The following is a 20,330-nucleotide window of genomic DNA, read 5'->3' as shown; positions in this document are numbered from 1 at the left end:
CCCTGGTCGAAACATGTCAACCAATTAATTTACTGCCGCTGTGTTGGTGATCTGTTTTTTTATCTTTAAGTTTACAACTTTAGGTACAGATCCTATAAATACTTTTCGGTATCCACACGCGAAAAGCTTGTATTTTTAACCTCAAGGTTTTGATCTCTTGTATTTCTTTGTTTTATTTTTTTAAATCGAATAAATAAAGTTTTGTCCAATTACTTTTACACTGAATTATATACGGATTTTTTGTCTGTCTGTGTGTGTCAAGAAGCACACGACGGGAATGCCAGCCCAAGAGGGAATACCTACGGAACCTGATCCTGTTTTTCAGGGCATTTTTTGATTTGTGTTTTTTTTTTGTATTGTTTAATTAGATTTTAAAGCTTGTCATATTCCATCTGTGAACATCTGTGAAAAGGCCAAAAATACAAACCCAAGAAATCAGTTTCCAAAGGTAGAACCAGGAGCCTAGGAGGAGAAAATATTCCCTTTCAACCGACAGTGAGTGATGAGTATTCAAATTTAACTATAAAAGAAAAGGACTAACAATCCGTATGAAATCGTTTTCTTTCCATATTTAGCCCTATCTCAAAGCTAGCACTATAATCTAATGTTTCAAATTCAAAGTCGATATATCGGCTGCTTTTAAATACAAAACAGACAACAGTTAACCAATAGTTTCCCGTAAAACATTTAAGCTCTGATATTTATATTTGTACTTAGAAGCAGAAAGAACAACGTCTCGTAGTAGCGCAGTAGATTGTTCAACACAATCTACTGCGCTACTACGAGACGTTGTTCTTTCTGCTTCTAAGTACTTTATTTATTATTATTATTTACTTATTTTATGTTTTCAATATATATCTTATCATTTATTGCTGATGAAATCGGATAAACCGACCGCGTAGAACAGTAGAAAAGGACCGGGAAATGGCAAAAAGATTTTTAAAAAAGAAAAAGACGGAAAAATTATAACATACCTTCACATTTGTTGTATTTTTACATTAATGTAACAGGTTTTTTTAAATTAAATTATGTTTAAAAAATGTACATTTTGGTGTTCTGAAATTATTGAAAATACATATAGTTCCTTCTGTGTATTCTAACGCGCGGTGACAAGATTTTGCTTGTGCTATAGGTATTTGAACGTCTTTTATTTCTAACAGATTTCATAAAAAAAGATACACTGAATGAAAATATTTGTAATATAGTATATTCAAAAACGTTGAAACATAGGTACTAGTTTATATATCTTGCTATCATGATTAATGTGGTTATTAAACTAACTGTATCACCTTCTGAATTCTTGTGCCTGACCCCACTTCTGGAATTCCCAGGTGTCCAAGATTTATGCCCTCTTCATATATTTGTATTACTTATAGATTTTTGACATCGACCTCTGTTTCTTATCGCTTTACAATAACATTTCAGTTCATTATGTTTTTTTCTGTTCCAGCTCTTCCCATGGACTGTAAAGACCTTCGAAAAGATGGCCACACTACTTCCGGCTTGTACGAGATTTACCTCTATGGGGCCAGGAATTGTCCAATCAGAGTTTACTGCGACATGTTGACAATGGGTGGAGGGTGGACGGTATCTAATTATAAAATAAAAAGATAATTAGCTAAAAATAGAAAAAAAGATCATATTAAGTGATTTGTTTTATCTACCAGGTAGCATCCATCATAAGTTTTAAAAAAGTTGTAACGGTTGATGTACGTTGTTCAATAAATTATGAAAGATTACGATTTTTTTTTAGATCCTCACCATAACAACTGAATGAATGCATTTTCATGTCTGTCTTAGGTAATACAGAAACGAGTAGATGGGTCTTTGGACTTCAGAAGGAATTGGGCAGAATATAAGAATGGTTTCGGTACACCAGAACAGAACGTCTGGATTGGTAAATAAAAAATTCATACAAATTTTGATCTTCGATTTACAACAAGATGTAGAAATGTTTAAAATTGTAGGTGAAAAAATGTTGCTCTTTTGATTTGGATAAATGTATTCGACGATATTAATTCTAATTCTATCATTTATTGGTTCATGAAGTCATAACATAATCAGGAAAGAAAACAAAAAAAAAAAAAAAAAAGGAAAATAGAAATTAAAATAATAAGAAGAAGGTATGGTTTTAGCTTTACTGCGCCTTAAAAATGCAATGACTTCGAAAAGTTTTGGAAACTGGCGTAAATATTAGTTAAATAAATGACTCTAATAAATCAGGAAAGAATGTGACATGAAGGTTTATCATCCTGCAAATATAACGTAATTACTGTGAAGCATTTCTCTATTTTCAACAGAAAAAGCCTCAAAATGGCACATTTCAAGGGTTATTTTCCTTTAGAAAACAGTGTCCACAGCCATTGCCCACGTTAATTTTTTTGATATTTTGTGCAAAATTCAATAACAAATCACATATCTCAAGATCTTTGTGGGCGATACCTGTGGACAATGTTATCTAAAAGAAAATTCCATTGAAAATTGGTGTCTTCTGCAACTTTTTAAGAAAATACGGGAAAATACACATGTTTATGACGTCATAATTAGCTTTTAAAAACACATGTTAGAAAAATTATTTGTATGATTTTTCTGCATTGAATTTCAGTTATTTAAAAAGCATGAGTTTTCAACTTTTACACCAGTTTCATTTTTTAGAAAATCACAGGGCAAAATTTGTATGGAAACCATACCTTCTTCTTTAAAATAATCCAAGAAAATTTCTTATAGATAACGAGAAGTTCACTTAAAATTTTAGAACTTACGGAAATAGATAGTTTTCAGTAGACCCAAATTAACAAGAATTATTTCCCGTCGGCCGCCATATTGGGGGTCAATAGGACCATATTCCTTTAAAATTAAACCAACTTTAACTTTTTAAACTAGCAATTTCGGGCAAGTAAGCTTTGTTTTTTTTTTCTAAAAAATATACATTTGTTAGAGCCTACTTTATTTCAAAATGTGTATTCCATAAAGATTTCCCTCAAATATATCTGCTACACCCTTTTATATTTGGTAGGAAAAAGAGGGAAAATTACCAAGATGGCGGCCAAGGGGAAATAACTCTTGTTAATATGGATCTACTGAAAACTATCTATTGTGCATACACATATGAAATAAAATATCATTCAATATATACATTGCCACAGGAAATGATGTAATCTATAAGTTAGTAAAGGGAAAGAAATCCTACCTCTATGTATCCATCACAATACTGAATGGTACAAAACTGTATGAATTGTACGAGCGATTCTCCATTTCCTCTGAAGCAGCAATGTATCGACTCTTTTTGGCAGGAAACGCTACAGGAACCTTAGGTAAGATCCATGTAGAAAAGTGACTAAATTAAAGAACGAGAGAGAGAGAGAGAGAGAGAGAGAGAGAGAGAGAGAGAGAGAGAGAGAGGAGGCTTGCTTAAAAGTAAAATGACAGGAAACGTAACAGGAAACTTAGGTAAGATCCAGGTAGAAAAGTGACTAAAATGAAGTTCGAGAGAGAGAGAGAGAGAGAGAGAGAGAGAGAGAGGATTGCTAACACTAATAATATTCACTGGGTTTGAGTGGGATAGCTCATCTATCAAACCAGGGACAGAGAATTATTCCCTGAGGGCTTGCCCGAGGTTTGATAATAGAGCTATAAAAGGTTTAATAAAAGAGCTATCCCACTCTCAACCAGTAGATAGGCGTTTTATTATACTGATGTATAGTATAATTTCTGAGGTTTTAATTTTTGGGGGTAAGGTAATTCTGAAGAATAATCTGAAATCCTGATGACGTCACAATTCTACTGAAGTCATGATGACATCAGGTGAAAGATTTATCTCTGGAAATTCAACTCGGCGGCTATAATTGCATGAAAATTTTCCAAGGATGGATAGCAAAAACTATACCCCGGGGTTTAACTTTGCTATGCTTGGACTATAAAGGATAGTTATTTTACCTTCTGAACTGATTTAACAGAAGTATAATCATACTTATTATTCAAATGTGTAAAAAAAAAAAAAACATTTGACAAAATCTGGTTTTTGATACCGTATCTTGGGATACTTTTATTTTTCATAAAAAGGCATTGATCTTAAATTCATCATATTTTAGATAAGATATAAGTGCAAGTTTCTTTTTTGTCCATGTGATAAATTTTGTAATAAAATACAAATATTAAAACAGTTTTGTATTATATACAGTCCGAGCTGTACACAGTCACTCAAATACTATATATGAATGAGTGCCCGAGGCTGAAGGATATATGGAATTGAACCGGGACCAAATCCCCGAACATCTTTATTAGACCAGGAAAACGAATTCATTTCCTATGTTACCAGTTACCAATTTTTGTTACTCCCAAGGTCAATCAATGGTGTTTACAATGTATCATGACCTCATAATATTTGCGTTGTGTTATAGAATCCATGCATTGTGACACCACGTTATTTACCCCCGGACCAAGGCGGGAGTACTTGGCTTACTTACCAATACGTTATATCGCGATTACCAATGAGTACCTCGCAGTTATCTAACTTACTACCGCTCTTTTGCGGGGGAGTCGAGAAAAGTCTAAATTTCTGGGGGCAAATGACATTGCTTACAGTAGTGACAATCGAATGATTTGAACAATTTAATGTCGAAATCACGATGTTTTGCCAGATATTGAACTCCAAATAGTATATTGTCAAATAAGGAAAGTTTAGAATATTTTATCTGCTTAAAAAATGTGACGATTTTCAATTAAATTTAACGAGAAGAGTCCGCTTAATTAAATATATCGTTAAATTTGTGACAATTTAGAATTGGATTCTCTCAGAAATATATTAGGCTGGTTCAGCGACTGTTTAGCGAGGTATTCCACCAGGATATTTTAACTTATCTGTCCTTATAAATGCTACGATGATCGATCTTGCATTGTATTGAATAGCACATTGCCCCCACCCAACAGACGATTCCTACCTGCTTCGCGAAAGAGTTCCGCTAAGTTAAGTAATCGCGATATCAAGTATTAAATGTCGTGTTACAAGTGTCTTCCCATAATTTTTCCTTAAAATAGAAAATTTGGTGTTATGACTCTTTTTTCTATTTTGATAAAAATCTGTGGGAAGACACAAGCTTGGTATAAAATAAAGAACAGAATTCAACTTGATGTGGTCTGACGTAGTACGTATTTACTGCGTTTTTTCTTTCCATTTTTCAGGTAACAGGATGACAAACACGGGATTACATTACATTGACCTGCACGGTATGTATTTCAGTACCCCCGACAGAGACAACGATAACTGGAGCAGAGGAAGGTGTGGTAATTTAGGCGGCTGGTGGTTTAACATATGCCACCATGCCTTCCTCAACGGTCCCTGGGGTAAGGATTACTGGAAAAAGCCCTGGAATCCTCCCATTAAGAATGGAACGTCCGTAAAGGAAACGTTGATGATGGTCAGACGCCACTAGGTAAGTCAATCATACATCGGGATCACGGAAGGTGTGTCCGGACAAGGGGGGATGTTTACTAGTCCTATGCACCTGATCCCACCTCTGAAATACCCTTGGGTATATTTTTTGCTCTGTTCAAAGATCAAGCATTTTAAAAAAAACATTGTTTTATGTCCATTTTAAAATAAATGATGTGTTTTATATCATTTTTACTTACATCTTAAAACATGTGTTTTACAATGTACATATTTAGGTTTGGGAGTCAAAAGAATGTTTAATTTTACTTTAATACTTCTAAGTTATTATTTCTATTTTCTTAACAGATGAGGAACATAACAGAAAGAAAAAAATCCACAAAGGAAAGTAAAAGTAAATATGCGTGAGATCAGAAGACACTAAATACTAATTTGGTACAAGCAACGTTTATGAACCATTTTTTGATGTATAGTATTTATTACATTTGTTGTGTTTTTTTACTAACTCAACAGTGACACTTATTTGGATTTCCATTAATTATTATGCGAGGAAATGTACGATGAGAAAATTGTTTAAAAGTAACTTGACCATTACCTAATCGACGAAAAATCCAATTACTGTGCGTGACTCTTTTTTAATAAAACATATGTTTCAGTTCTATGAATGATTTGTGAATGCGCTAGTCCTTTCATTATATACTCCTACGTGACAAGTTTGTGTGATTTACGCATTTATACCCTAGTTTATTTACCGGTATGCATCTTTTTTCATTTTGAGACAGAATGAATTTTAATAGCTTAAATAATAAAAAATATAGTTTCGTTCCCAACGAATTCAGTAGGGAAATACTTCCCTGACAAATATATATTCTTCTTCAATCTCAATTATAATATTGACACATATTATTTGATCAATACATATATCCTTGTGTAAAGATCAAGATAGCAGAACATTCCGTGGTCAAGTTTAGATGAAAAGATAAACAGTGATCGACCTGAAAAAACAACACAACTACTGGAATTTTATGAAGAGACTTACTTTTACAATCGACGGCTGACTTCTGCAATTTAAACAGACACCTACTCCAATGACTAAAATGTAAAAGTCAGCTTCGAATGTAAAAGTAAGTCTCTTCATAAAACTTCACTAGTACAATAACAACAAAGCATACCTTAACTGTTTGATAGGACACAAATTTCATACGAACTATCACGGTTGTTATACTCAGTCTTTATGATTAACACGTACTGGAGAATGTGACGGGGATGCTTTTTCCATCCAGAAGTTTGATCTCGTCATCTCGTCATTTTATATTAATAGTTAGTATGACAAGGAGCAAACGCCGGATGTGACTGGTCAGCAGTGAATGCTCACTACTCCATGTCATCAAATACATGCACCTCTGATGTTTCGGAGGTCCCTGTTTTCTCTGCTCCTGTTTTTTTTTTTTTATTGTTTTATGGACTTTGATATTGAATACTGTTTGCAATCTCCATATCCTTCATGAATGATTTTTTCTAACAGGTTTTGTTTTCTATTCCTATCTCCTATTTGTTCAATTTGCTTACATTTAGTTGTGCGAGAACCAGTAAATGAGGTTAAAACTTTTCTTTTCTTTTAAAATTTTGTCTCAGGTAAATTTGTGAGTGGTGATTAATAAATTTTCACTTAGATACACTCTTATTTCTTATCATACTTTCATCAAACTTTTTAAAATATCCAATTTAAAAATATTCTTAGTATTGAATATAATTAAACCTAAAATAGCACTGGGATACATTCTTACATAAAATATTGAGATAAGGAACAGTAATAAAGCTCAAAAGCACAATAAAAATAAAGAATAAAAATTTGGAGAATCAATACAAAAGCGAACTACATAAAACACAGGGGCGTAGTATCCGGGGGGGGGGGGCACTTTTTTCCAACCTTACTTACACTATAGGAAATGTTAATTGAAAGCCTGGTTGGCCCCTCCACTCTTAGAAATCTACCGAAAATGTAGTATAAGAATTGGTACTCAAAGTAGTTGACACTGAGAAAAACGTTTACCTTAGTTTTTTTCATACAAATTGTTAGTCCATTATTAACACACTGTATTGATGACGAATTTTTCCGTTATTTCACGAACATGACAAAGAGCACACGGCGGGTGTAGCCGGTCAGCAGTGGACGTTTTACGAGGAGCGCTGAGTGTTATAGTGGACGGTTTACTTTTACACTAGGACAATGTACGGAAGCTATTTACGATATAATACTTAGCTTAACATTTAATTTAACAAAATTATCCGTCGGCAGGGAATGCTCACTCCTCCATGGCACCCGATCCCACCTCTGATGTTTTGGGGGTCTGTGTTTACTCTGCTCTTATTTTGTATTGTTTTATGGACTTTGAGACTGAATACTATTCGTTACTTCCTTATCCTTCTTCAATGCTTAAATGTGTTGTCCTTGAAGAAAACCACCCTACCATTAACTCCCGGTCTTCACATGTTAACGCCACTAACACCATACCTATGACCACTAGAAAGGTTTTCTTATGCATTATCAATTTTGTACCTCCGTACGATACAGTTTTAAATGTCCAGCTTAACCGTCAACTGAAAAAGTCCGTGCTTCTCACAAAAGTTCAGTAGATGCTTCTTCCTCCATGGCACATGACCCCACCTCTGATGCTATGGATGTCTGTTATTGCCCTGCTTAAAATTTATATTGTTTAATAAACTTTTGAGCTTGAGTACTGTTCAGTACATCCATATATTTCTTCGAAGGCTTAAAAAATCTCCTTTTTCTAGGCTCATCTATTTTGGAAATCTAAGATACTAGTAATTTTGATTTTATATATATTTTGGTCTAAAATCTATTTTTTTCAAAACATGAGTTCCTTTAAGTATGAATTGACAATAAAATTAACTGTGTTGTTATTGTCTTACATATTCTAAAGAAATAACCGATAGCTCGAATGCTTACCATCTTCTTTAAATTGAATGTCAAATAGTTTTATAAAGAACTTTTGTGTGGAACATCAAAGGTGGGATCAGGTGCCACGGAGGAATGAGCATCACACTCACCGCGTGCTCATTGTCATTCTCGGGAAATGAATTTAGTGTATAAATAGCTAGAAAAATATGACTAAACAAGAGGCCACCACATCGTGTGCTCTTTGTCATGATATGGAAATAACATTTTGAAAAAAACGATCCTTCCATTGGCAATTCAGTGTATAAATAATGATTTTTCCTATATATTTCTAACAATAAGTCCCCGCCCTTCCCCTGGGGGTCATGATTCCTACAAAAATCTACACTACACAGAATGCTTCCACATAAGCTTCAGCATTTCAAAGATTTTTCATATATTATATAAAATTTTGTTTGCTGACAGGGTCATTTTTTGAACAATTTAGACCATAGAACTTACGAAATTTTCTGGCCCAGTGACTTTTTCCTATATATTTCTATGTAAAACTTTGATACCCCATGTTGATATTCTTTTAGTTTTATCAACTTGCTTGTTTTCAATAATTTACCTATATATTTCGTATATAAAACTTGTTCCCCATACGTATGATTTGAACAATTTAGCTCTACACCAGGATGCTTCCACATAAGTTTCAGCTTTTCTGGCCCAGTGGTTCAAATTTTCAAAGTATATATATTTCTATGTAAAACGTTGTATGTGGCCCCACCCTTCTCCCGGTGATTTAAACAATTTAGAATCTACATTATACCAGGATATATTAAGCTTCAGCTTTTCTGCAGTGGTTCTTGAAGAAGATTTTCAAAGATTTTTCCTATATATTTCTATATAAAACTTTGATTCCCCATTGATGATTTGAAAAGTTACAACCCCAGTCTTCCACATTAGTCCTTTACTGGCCCATACAGAAGAAGATATTTTATGGTTTCTCCCCTATATGTCCCTTCATTTTAACAATTTTAATTCCCCTTCACCCAAGGATCTTTGTACCAAGTTTGGTCAAAATTGGCCCAGTGACTTTAAAAGTTTACGGACATCAATCACTGAGCCTACATGAGCTTGTTCCATTTGACTTAATGGTAAATTGTATTTGCTGACAGGGTCATTGTAATATAAAATGATAAAAGAAACTGTTGATATTCTTGTTTCATCAACTTGCTTGTCAATAATTTACCTCGTTATAGAAATTGTTCATTGAATGTCTTGCGTGTCGAATCAAATATATATATACTCTGTGCATGTGATGAAGGTATATAGCTGCATAAGTATGTGTTAAAGTCAAAAATAAAATATATAGAATTTAAAAAAATCTTTTAATATGTAACTTTAACATCGTTATCATTTGTTCCATTCTGACAAGGTGTCAACGTCTATTAGATTAAAAAAAACTGAAGGCATTTATTGAATGGAAACAAGTATACTGAAAGGAAAAAGAAACGCAGGGTAGCATAATTGTCGATAAAAATTTTACCACAAGACCGAAAATTACGAAAATTGGTCAGAAAATTTAGTCATATCAAAATCAGTATTCAGAATTACTCAACCGTAAAATTTATGACGTCACGTACGGAAAACGCTAATGTAGAATGTAGCAAGCCCAAAACACGTGCAATTTGATAACGACATGTTTGTTCACAAATCTTGGTGCATTATTTGATGCAGATGATATGCACATCGTTTTTCAACATTAAGTTATGAATTTATGCAATCTACAGTTTACGGAAGTTCATTTTTTTTCGATCAAATTAATGAAAAAGGCTTTAATCTCATTTTCCCTCACTTTTTAGTTTAAGAAATGTTTTATTTTAACGAAAACAATACAAACATCTCTTAAATCGCCACCTCTTTATAGTGTACACGATTATCATCATTACATTCATATTTGAACAATGAAATTGGTTTTTGACAGTCAACTTAACATACATTACTTATTTTTTTTTTGCGTGGTTACCCATGCTACATATAGCCAGGGTTTAAAAGATTTATAAGCACTCTGATTTAATTCCATGCAAAGAAGAAATTTAGTTGCACGAATATAAGATAATGAGAGATTTTCCCTTTTGGGGGGTATCGTCATTTGAGCTTCAATAATTTTATTAATTTGCTTAACGAAGTACGAATTGATTTTCCCTGTGTATACTGAGAAAGAGTGTTAGGAGTTATAGATCTTTAAAATATTGTAACTCTTGTTTTCGTTAGTTCATACCTGCCTTTACTTAACGTGGAGCGGCCCCGCTGTATTTGTTTTATTTTATCTTTGCAATTTTATTATCATAAGGCCGGTACACACGGTTGCTTACGTTTCGCAGGACGTAATGTCCACACGCTAATTGTTTTTTAACATAAATGCCATGCATTTTTAACTATATTTTAACTGCATTATTAAACAGAATCATAGATTATTAGCTACTAGCTAGGACTTTGAAATAGTTTTACTGACCAGTGCATCCACACTTCTTACCAAGGAGGAGGAGGTTAACCTAAGTATTTGTAGATATTTTCATTATCTTACTCGAATATACTTTGTGTTTTCTTCAATATACCAACGTGTATGGTTTTATAAAAATAGATTGAACTTTGGGTAAATGGTTTTCATTAACTAAAAGTCAGTTAAGTCTTGTAATAGGAAATAGAGCAGTGTTCTATTCTAAAGTCAGACTTGTAAGGCTTGATTTCACACGATACATTTCATGACTTTAAGGCAAGCTTTACCTGTAAAATGTAAGTAGTTTTATATCATATATTGATAAGTGTATGTTTTGATAGCTTTTTCAGCAAGCATAGATATTTATTTTGTAAAATGTAGACTGCCCGCCATGTTTTTTTGTGTTTACACAAAGTTGAATTTCATTTAAAGTCAGTTTAACAGGTTCGGAACAATTGCCCAAATGGAATATAATAGCCCATTTGAAATGGGATTAATTGAATGAATTAATTTTTGGCTAACCGGTTTGTCTGTATGCCCATTGTTTAGGCGATTGATCCCTCGGAAGTTCCTTAACTTCTTGGGGATCAAACTAATAAACTGGAGGGTTGAAGTAAAACGTTTTTGTCAAAAGTTATTCCTTTCAAGTTTATTCGATACTGATTCATAACTTTTAGCACTGCAATGTATTTGTGTATTACATTACATGCTATCTAGTATATCCCTATCACAGACATCAAAAACTACACAGGTAAAAACCAACAGACGAGTAACTTTATGGAAATCTGTGTGCGTCGCTATGTAAATATTGAATCAAAGGAAAATGGCGGACGTGCATTTGGTACAGAATTTAAAATGCAGAAACAACAAACAATACCGTTTTCCCCATGCTTTATTGTGTTGGTTTCGAGTAATAATTAAAATTTTATGCGTGTGACACAGTAAACATTTTGGCGACACAGTATGATCTGTGTAATCAGGAAATCCAAACATACAAGTTCTTTCTAACTGAAATTTTATTCAAACAATTCTACCGTCTTTTAATTCTGAACGATAGAGCACTTAAGGGACAATATCCCTCTGCTCCACTTTTCACGACTTTTTTTTAAAATTCAAAATATCGATTTTCATCAACAACTTTAACATTAAATTCAAATAGGAAATAGTTTGAAGTATGAAGCGTTGCTTACTTTTTCAGAAATGAATAATATGTCAAATCATGATGTGAAGAAAATATGATACGGTCATTAGAAAGATAAATTATTTTTAATCTCAAAATTAAATTAGAAATATGAGGTATATATAAAAGTAATATTTTCTCTCATACAAAATAATCATTGGTAGTAAACATGACTTTGAAAACTTTTTAAATCAGAATAACACATTGTTTTCTTAGCATGTAAAGGATTTTTGCATCAATGAACAAGAGTTATCTTTCCATTATAGCCCTTGAAATTGTTTTTTAATGAAATAAAGTATTAATTAAATGTATATAAACAATTTTGCGACTGTTATTTCTTTACAATTAAAAGACTTACACGTTTAGAGATAGATTTTTTTCTTCAATTTACACCATTTAAGGGAACTGAGTATAAATGTTTAAGGTAACTATTACAAATAATTAATAAAAATACTAGCAATAGTTTAAAATAATTTTTTTCATCAGAATATAAAATTTTTCTCATGTAGAAATTTGTAAACTCCGGCATGACAATTCACTGAATTTCTGACAAAATTCTTCTGAGTACTTTGATTATCTGTAGAGTTATTTTCCAATCTATTTCATTTTTAAGTTCTTAGATGATAAAAAATTTTAGGAATTATCCACTTTTCTTATCTTGTGAAATGGTTTAACGTCTCCTCCAAAGATTTTTGTTTGTATCCTCTGTCCTTAATTAGGGCTTCAACTTGTAAAATCAGTTATCTCCAAGACCCTCGCCGGACTTAATGCATGAAGGCAAATAATTTGTTTTCACAGTTCCATGTAACGGTTAATTGGTAGCTGCATTAAAAATACATTCTATTATTTTAAAAAATATTTAAATGTTTAAAAAGGCTTTTCGTCAAATTGATGGAGACGATAGTCGCTGTAATATTTTGAAAACTTGTAGTCGGATAAAAATCACATCAAAATCATTGAAATGATTTAATAAATAGTTCTATTTTCAAATAAAAGTTGTAAAATATAAATTATTTTTCATACATCACCTATATATAAAATGTATATATTTTTTAATTTTAGAATATAAAACACAAATTGTGCAATAAAATCACAGCAAATTTACTTCCAAAAAAAATATGTCGTTTTTTCGATGCAAATGATAAGCAAATTTATATATTAGATCTGCTTTACAAAACATATATATTTTACAGATTCACTTTATGGAAGTAAATATATTATGTTTCTCTTAGCGATTTTTAAAAAAAAAAAGTGTGCAACAATTTTTTCAAGGTTATGGAAAACCTTTAAGTTTTAAATATCAAAGTCCATTAAAAACAATACAAAATAGGAACAGAACACTGACCTCCGATACATCAGAGGTGGAATCTAAAAAAGTTTACTTCTTTAAAAATGTTGAATGAACACAGTTCATTAGCGTAAGGATTTTTGATAATCAGTATTACCATAGTGCATCCATATAGAGGTAAAGCAGTTACACAACCTTTTTGACATGTGTTTTTGTATTAATGTTACAAAATTGCCCCGTGCATTAGGATTGTTAAACTCACTGTCAGTGTCGATTTGATTATAGTTTAAAATAATTTTTTTCATCAGAATATAAACGTGATTCATGTAAGAAATCCATTCTACTCTGTAAAAGAGCCCGGCTTTCTGTTCTTCTGAGTACTTTGATTACTAGTATTTTCCAAGTCTATTTCATTTTTAAGTTCTTAGGAGAAAAAATTCTAGGAATTATCCACTTTTCTAATCTTGTGAAATGGTATTAAGTCTCCTCCAAAGATAAAAATTGTTTGTATCCTCTGTCCTCAATTAGGGCTTCAACTTGTAAAATCATTTATCTCCAAGACCCTCGCCGGACTTAATGCATGGAGCCAAATAATTTGTTTTCACATTTCCATGTATCGGTTAATTAGTAGTTGCATAGAAAATACATATTATTTTAAAAAACAATGGCCATGTGTGGCGAGTAAAGGACAAAAAGTCTGAAGCTCTTCATCTGCAGGTGATGGCGTCTCCATATGAGTGAAAAATTCTCAAGAGGGATGTTAAACAAAATACAATCAACCGTTTTGTCTACAAAATTACAAGCTCATGTTTGATAAAGTTTTCTTGATACTTGGCTACTGTGACGCTGAATGTGACCATCGTTTGAGTATGTCAAACAAGGTTTCTCATTATTCTTACTTGCCTCTACATTACAAGATAATAAGATTTGGAAAGATCAAAACAAGAAGTTCAGTCCTTATTGCCTTATATATCTATTTTACTTTTATTGCAGTCAGTCAATTTAATTTTCGATGCACACACTAAGATGTACTCTATGTGGAGACAATTTTGTTTCTTTGACTTTGGACGGATGGCAATCATAGTTGTAACTTTGTGTGTGCTGATCTTATATTTATTGAAAAGGACAGGGGACTATCAGGTCAGTTATTAGGTAGTTTCACACGCGTTTCTAAAAATGGAAACTTTGTAATGTTGTATGCTATGAAACAAACACTTTATATTACAAATGTATTTTTTGATTTTTTATCTGAGAAGAATTTGTTTGTAAAATGCATACATATGTTGTTATATACTAATGTATCTTTCATACTATAGGTTTTCAAATTAATCACTTGTTCTTCTTGCCATTATGGTAATTCTTTGTTCAAAACCATAGCACTCTTTTAATTCTGGGTATCACCGTATAACAACATTTAAACAGACTTTTGTTGTTTTTAAGTAACATCTATGTGACATTAAAAGCGCAAAATTGACCCTTATGACTCGATTTCCGTTGATGTTTTGTATTATACATTTATATTGCTAAACAGAACATTAGGCATACATATTGCTGAATTTGACTTTTAGTCTAACTTATCTTTTTGGCAATTTCATTTACAGTTATTTTCAACGACAAAAAATGTCAATAAAACAACGTCATCAAAGTACAAGTCTACTCCAGAAACCACAAACCTTGCCCGGGTAGCAAGACTAATCCTTGGTCCATGCACCGATCTGCTGCGTGATATTCTCAAAAGAAACATAGCGCCTTCCAATTTATCAAAAACTGTCAAAACTTGGGTTGATGATATAAAAAAGAAGAAACAGAATAGTTCTCTAAATAAACAACAAATTGCTCTCATTTTTCCGCTGCCAACCAAACATTATGGCGGGGATTATTCAGATTTTGACATTAGTTTGCTTTATATTCTTCTACGTAACGTGTGTAAAATACCTCCACACAATAACGGAAGGGGAGAAGAACCCGATCCAACGGATAATAGTGTATCTGCCAACATAGAAAGAATCAGACTAACGAGAAACAAGTACTATGGACATGCAGCAGATTTTTCTCTTTCAGATTTAAACTTTATAAAGGAATGGCAAAACATTTACAATATTGCCGTTGAGTTAGGACAACACATTGGAACTTTGTCCGTTTATAAAGATGCTGTGAACAATATAAGAACATGTTCCATAGATCCAGAAATAGAGGCCAAATATATTGATAAACTTTTACTTATCGATGAATTGTGCAAAACGGTTCAAAGTCATGCAGGTCAGTTTAATTTGAGTCACTTAGGTCAACAATGTCCGTTTTCATTCAATCGGTTACTTTTGATTTTAATTTCTTTTTCCCTACGAAAGTCTGAAAATAGTTGTTTAATTTTTGCAATTTTTGTGACATTAAATATGAAAATGAAAAAAATCATTAATACATGTATTTGTTACATTACCATTAACGTCTTTTCACATAAATTATCCAAACATGAAACTGATGTGTCAGAGTCTATGGTATATTTTATCTCAAGCTCGCCAAGATATCTGTTAATACATATATTAAATTTGATTTGATTTGAATTTGAAAAATACATAAATGGATTGGGCACTGTATATAATCTCCATAGAGAGGGCTTATGTATATTAAATACTGTAGATCACAAAATTTTGACGACACTTATTTTCGTGAGATAGTCATAGACTCTTGATAAGCGAGACAAAATTTTCTCGAATTGTGGTTCTTGCTGTATATTTTCTTAAGGAATACTATTATACGCGAGAATCAAATTTTCGCGATACGTTGTCTTGCGTTATTACGCGAAAACAAAGTTTTCGTGAATAAAAAGTTATTTACAGTAATGGCATTTAGCTTTGATTTGTAAATTGCCTTAATAGAGAAGTTTATAAATTGACAACGAAAATCTTTTTTTTTCAGATAAAATCGAGGAACTACTATATGTTATCCCTCCAAATGTTAAAGGCAAGTACAAATCTGCAAAGTATGCATGTATTAACTAAGCTGAATTCATAAGATTATTGTGATTTTATTTTTGAGTGTTAGATGTTAATTAATTTGAATTAGAAAAATGCTGACATACAAGATTTTAAGCAGGACCCTTTAACATTTGATTTTTTTTTTTTTTTTACATTTAACATGTAGCAGTTTGATATCTCTTATTCTTCCTTGGCACCTGATCTCCTTTGTATCATTGTAGTAAAAAAAAACAAGCTCTATGATAAAAGTGATGACTTTAATTTTTCTATCGTCAACTTCCCTTACTTTTGCAGCAATATACCTTCATCACCTGCATACGGAGTGTATATATCTCAATTAATTCGATACGCAAGAGCATGCTCTACATATGAACATTTTCTAAAACGAGGTAAATTATTGACAAACAAGTTGATGAAACAAGAATATCAACAGTCTCGTTTAAAGTCATCATTTCGTAAGTTCTATAGTCGATACAATGACCTTGTCGGCAAATACAATTTATCATTGAAACAAACGCTGACAGACGTTTTTCATACTAATTGTTAGTCTATTATTTATAAACTATAATGACGTCGGATTTTCCCGTTATTTTCCGATCATGTCAAGGAGCACACGGTCGGTGTGACCGGTCAACAGGGGATGCTCACTCCTCCATGGCATCTGATCCCACCTCTGATGTTTAGGGGTCCGTATTTGCTCTGCTTCTAACTTGTATTGTTTTGTGGACTTTGAGATTGAATACTGTTCGTTATCTCTATATCCTTCTCTAAGATCCTTACACTACTTTAATTGATTCGGTATCTGGTAGAGGTCCAGTTATGCATGCATGTTTTGCAATTTGTATTGAAGTACAATTTCAAAAATTCCCACCATAGTTAAGTGACCATGAATGTTCAACACGCTTATCGTATACTTTAAGGTATTTTTGAACTCTAAATTTACTAGTATCATTAAATTTTCGTATAATATTATTTCAGATCTTCATGAAAGACAAGTGATAAAATGGAGAGAAGAAGATGATGTTTACAGTGAAACTCACACTTTCCAAGTGATGCTGAATAAAGTCAGGAGACAACCTTATATGACATTTGTTGGTGTACCGGGATCTGGAAAATCAGCAACGATTCACCACATAGCCCTGATACTCCAGAAGGAAGGTTATGAGGTTGTGCCAATTATAGACATCAGTGAGATTTGCCGTTATTTTGACTCCCATAATCCTCAGGTTTTTGTCATTGATGATGTGGTAGGTGTGTTGGGTCTTCAAAAACAAAAGTTGGAGACTTTAGTTGACTATGAAAAAATTATTTCAGATCTTTCCAGACATACAAAGGTACTGATGTCATGCAGGGAAGCTGTATTTAATGAATGCTACAAATCTTTTTTCTCAAATAAGGAAAATGTAATCAAAATGTTAAGTTCAGACAATGCATTGAATGATGATGACAAAAAAGATATTCTTCAGAAACATGGCTTGGATAAAGATTTATTGTCCTCTACATTACTTAGAGAAGCATCGCCAATGTTTCCTTTGTTGTGTAAACTATACTCAAAAGAGGAGAAATTTAGAAACAATGTTGAACGTTTTTTTACCTGTCCAGGTAGATACATTTCAGAGGAATTTGACAAAATGAAAGAACAAAATAGATTACATTATGCTACGTTGGTCTTATGCCTGTTAAATGACAATAAATTATCAGAAGAAATAATACAAGACACAGAGAATACAGTTTTCTGTGAAATGAAATCAAAAGCATTAAATAGTTGTAAAGTAAGAAGTTACACAGACGTTTTTGAATTTGTTGATGCATTATCAGTAATGGAGGGGACATATACTAAACTCTGTGGTTCTGAGTATACTTTTATTCATGACTCTGTGTTTGAAATTATTGCTCATCATTTTGGTTCTCAGTTCCCAAATCTCATTTTACAATTCATGAGTAGTAGTTATATTGCTAACTACGTAAAGCTTCAAAAAGATGAAATGCTTGAATTAGAGAATGAAAATAAGCAAGAGAGTGAAAATGTTGCAGTCAGTAGTGGGGATAAAAATGAAATCAACACTGCTTGTGAAAGTTCACAAAACGATGAGAAGGAGACTTTAAGTGCTAAAAACAGTGATGGTGTGGAGTCATTTGATCTCTGTATAAGGTTAGGGGAGGATCAGTACTCTTTGTTAGCAGAGCGTTTGTACAGAGATATAGAAAATATGGAACTTTATGATGTTTTTATGAATAATGTTTTAAAACACCCGAAGGTATGTCAGGCTTTTATTGAGGTGTTGAAGACAAAGTCCCATACCGAGTTAAAGTCTTTATTTCTGTCTGTACAGAAAGACGTGTCTAAGGTAGTGAGTACAGGAGAGCGTGTGAGGGAGGAAAGTAGAAAGAGGGATATAAGGAGCAGGGAGTGGTGCAGACAGAGATTGTTAGTTAATGAGAATTTTATAAAAGGAAGAACATTCAGTGTGAGGGTAATCAGTTGGGTGGTTTACTATGGACACAATCAGATCCTACAATATATTTTAAAAGAAACCGAGTGTGAACTATTTTTGAGTACTTTTAATCCTGATTTAAACTATTCAAAAAAACATGGGGAAATGAGCTTGGCAGCAAATAATTCAACAAATTTATGGTCATTCAGCTTCTTTGACATTGATGGATCTATTTCTGAACAACAACGTTTATTGCTGCTGAGTTGTTACAATGGAAATTTAGAAATTGTAAGAATATTTATTGATTATCTGAAAAGAAATGCAATTGACATGTGGTCTCAATATTTGGATTCTGAAAAAATGACTGATGATACACCACTTAAAGCTGCATGCGAGAGTGGACATCTGAATGTGGTAAAGGAACTGATAGGGGCAGGGGCTGATGTTAATTCATACGAAGAATATGGAACGCCATTGACTCTTGCATGTAAGTATGGATACATGACGATCGTAAAGGAGCTGCTCAGGGCAGGTGCTAATATTAATCCACTAACTGAGTTCGAAACACCACTTACTTGCGCCTGTGAAAATGGACATATGGATTTAGTGAAGGATCTGGTAGAGGCAGGTGCTTGTGTCAATTACCAAGGTAAATATAAAACGCCACTGATAGCAGCGTGTAGGGGTGGGCATGTGAATGTAGTGAAGGAGCTGCTAAGGGCAGGAGCCGAAGTTAATCTAAACGGTGAGTTTGCTACACCACTGACAACTGCATGTAAATGTGGACATATAAATTTAGTGAGGGAGCTGCTAGGGAAAGGGGCTGATGTAAATCCAGAAGGTGTATTTGATTCACCGCTGATAGAAGCATGTAGGGTTGGATATTTGGTTGAACTTTTCGGTATAGATGCATCTAAGGGCGAATATGTGTGTATAGTGAAGGAGTTACTTCGGGCAGGTGCTAATGTGAATCGAAAAGATGAATATGATACACCGTTAACAGCAGCATGTAGGGGTGGACATATGAGTATAGTGAAGGAGCTGCTCGGTGCCGGAGCTGATGTTAATCTACAAGGTAAAAATGATACTCCGTTGACAGCAGCATGTAATTTTGGAGATGAAAGTATAGTGAAGGAGTTAATCGGGGCAGGGGCTGATGTGAATTTAGAAGTCGATAATGATACACCAATGACAGCAGCATGTAAGGGTGGATATGAGAGTATAGTGAAGGAGCTGCTAAGGGCAGGGGCTCATGTTAATTCACACAGTGAACTTAATAATCCGCTTACAGCAGCAATTAATGGTGGATATGTGAATTTAGTAAAGGAGCTAATAAAACAGGGGCCGATGTTAATTTACAAAGTAAAATTGAAACACCGCTAACAGCAGCAGCTAATGGTGAAGATATAAGTATAATGATGGACCTGATAAAAGCAGGGGCTAATGTTAACATAGAGGGTATGTTTAAAACACCACTGATTGGAGCATGTGAGGGTGGACATTTGAGCGCAGTGAAGCAGCTGCTAGACGCAGGAGCTGATGTTAATCTGAAAGGTGAGTTTTATACACCACTGATATCAGCATGTCGTGGTGGATATTTGAGTATAGTGAATGAATTGCTAAAGGCAGGAGCAGATGTCAATCTACAAGGAGATGAT

General features: G+C 33.2%; 1 protein-coding gene across 1 annotated transcript; it reads left to right on the top strand.

Annotated features, from left to right (window-relative positions):
• Positions 1 to 1,255: 1,255 nt before the first annotated feature.
• On the top strand, positions 1,256 to 20,226 carry LOC134230492 (uncharacterized; the record flags this gene model as incomplete). Its single annotated transcript, XM_062712332.1, has 8 exons — positions 1,256 to 1,331; positions 1,451 to 1,587; positions 1,801 to 1,897; positions 3,147 to 3,314; positions 5,182 to 5,417; positions 14,864 to 15,521; positions 17,216 to 19,975; positions 20,059 to 20,226. Coding segments are annotated over exons 1-8 (4,300 nt in total), but the record flags the coding sequence as incomplete, so codon positions are not given.
• Between the last annotated feature and the right edge of the window lie 104 nt (positions 20,227 to 20,330).

This window comes from Saccostrea cucullata, unplaced genomic scaffold (assembly GCF_032062105.1).
Source record: "Saccostrea cucullata isolate Sc308-1 unplaced genomic scaffold, CSIRO_AGI_Scuc_v1 ctg2596, whole genome shotgun sequence".
Taxonomy (NCBI): domain Eukaryota; kingdom Metazoa; phylum Mollusca; class Bivalvia; order Ostreida; family Ostreidae; genus Saccostrea; species Saccostrea cuccullata.
Note: the sequence above shows the minus strand (reverse complement) of the source record. Positions and strands in the feature narration are given on the sequence as shown.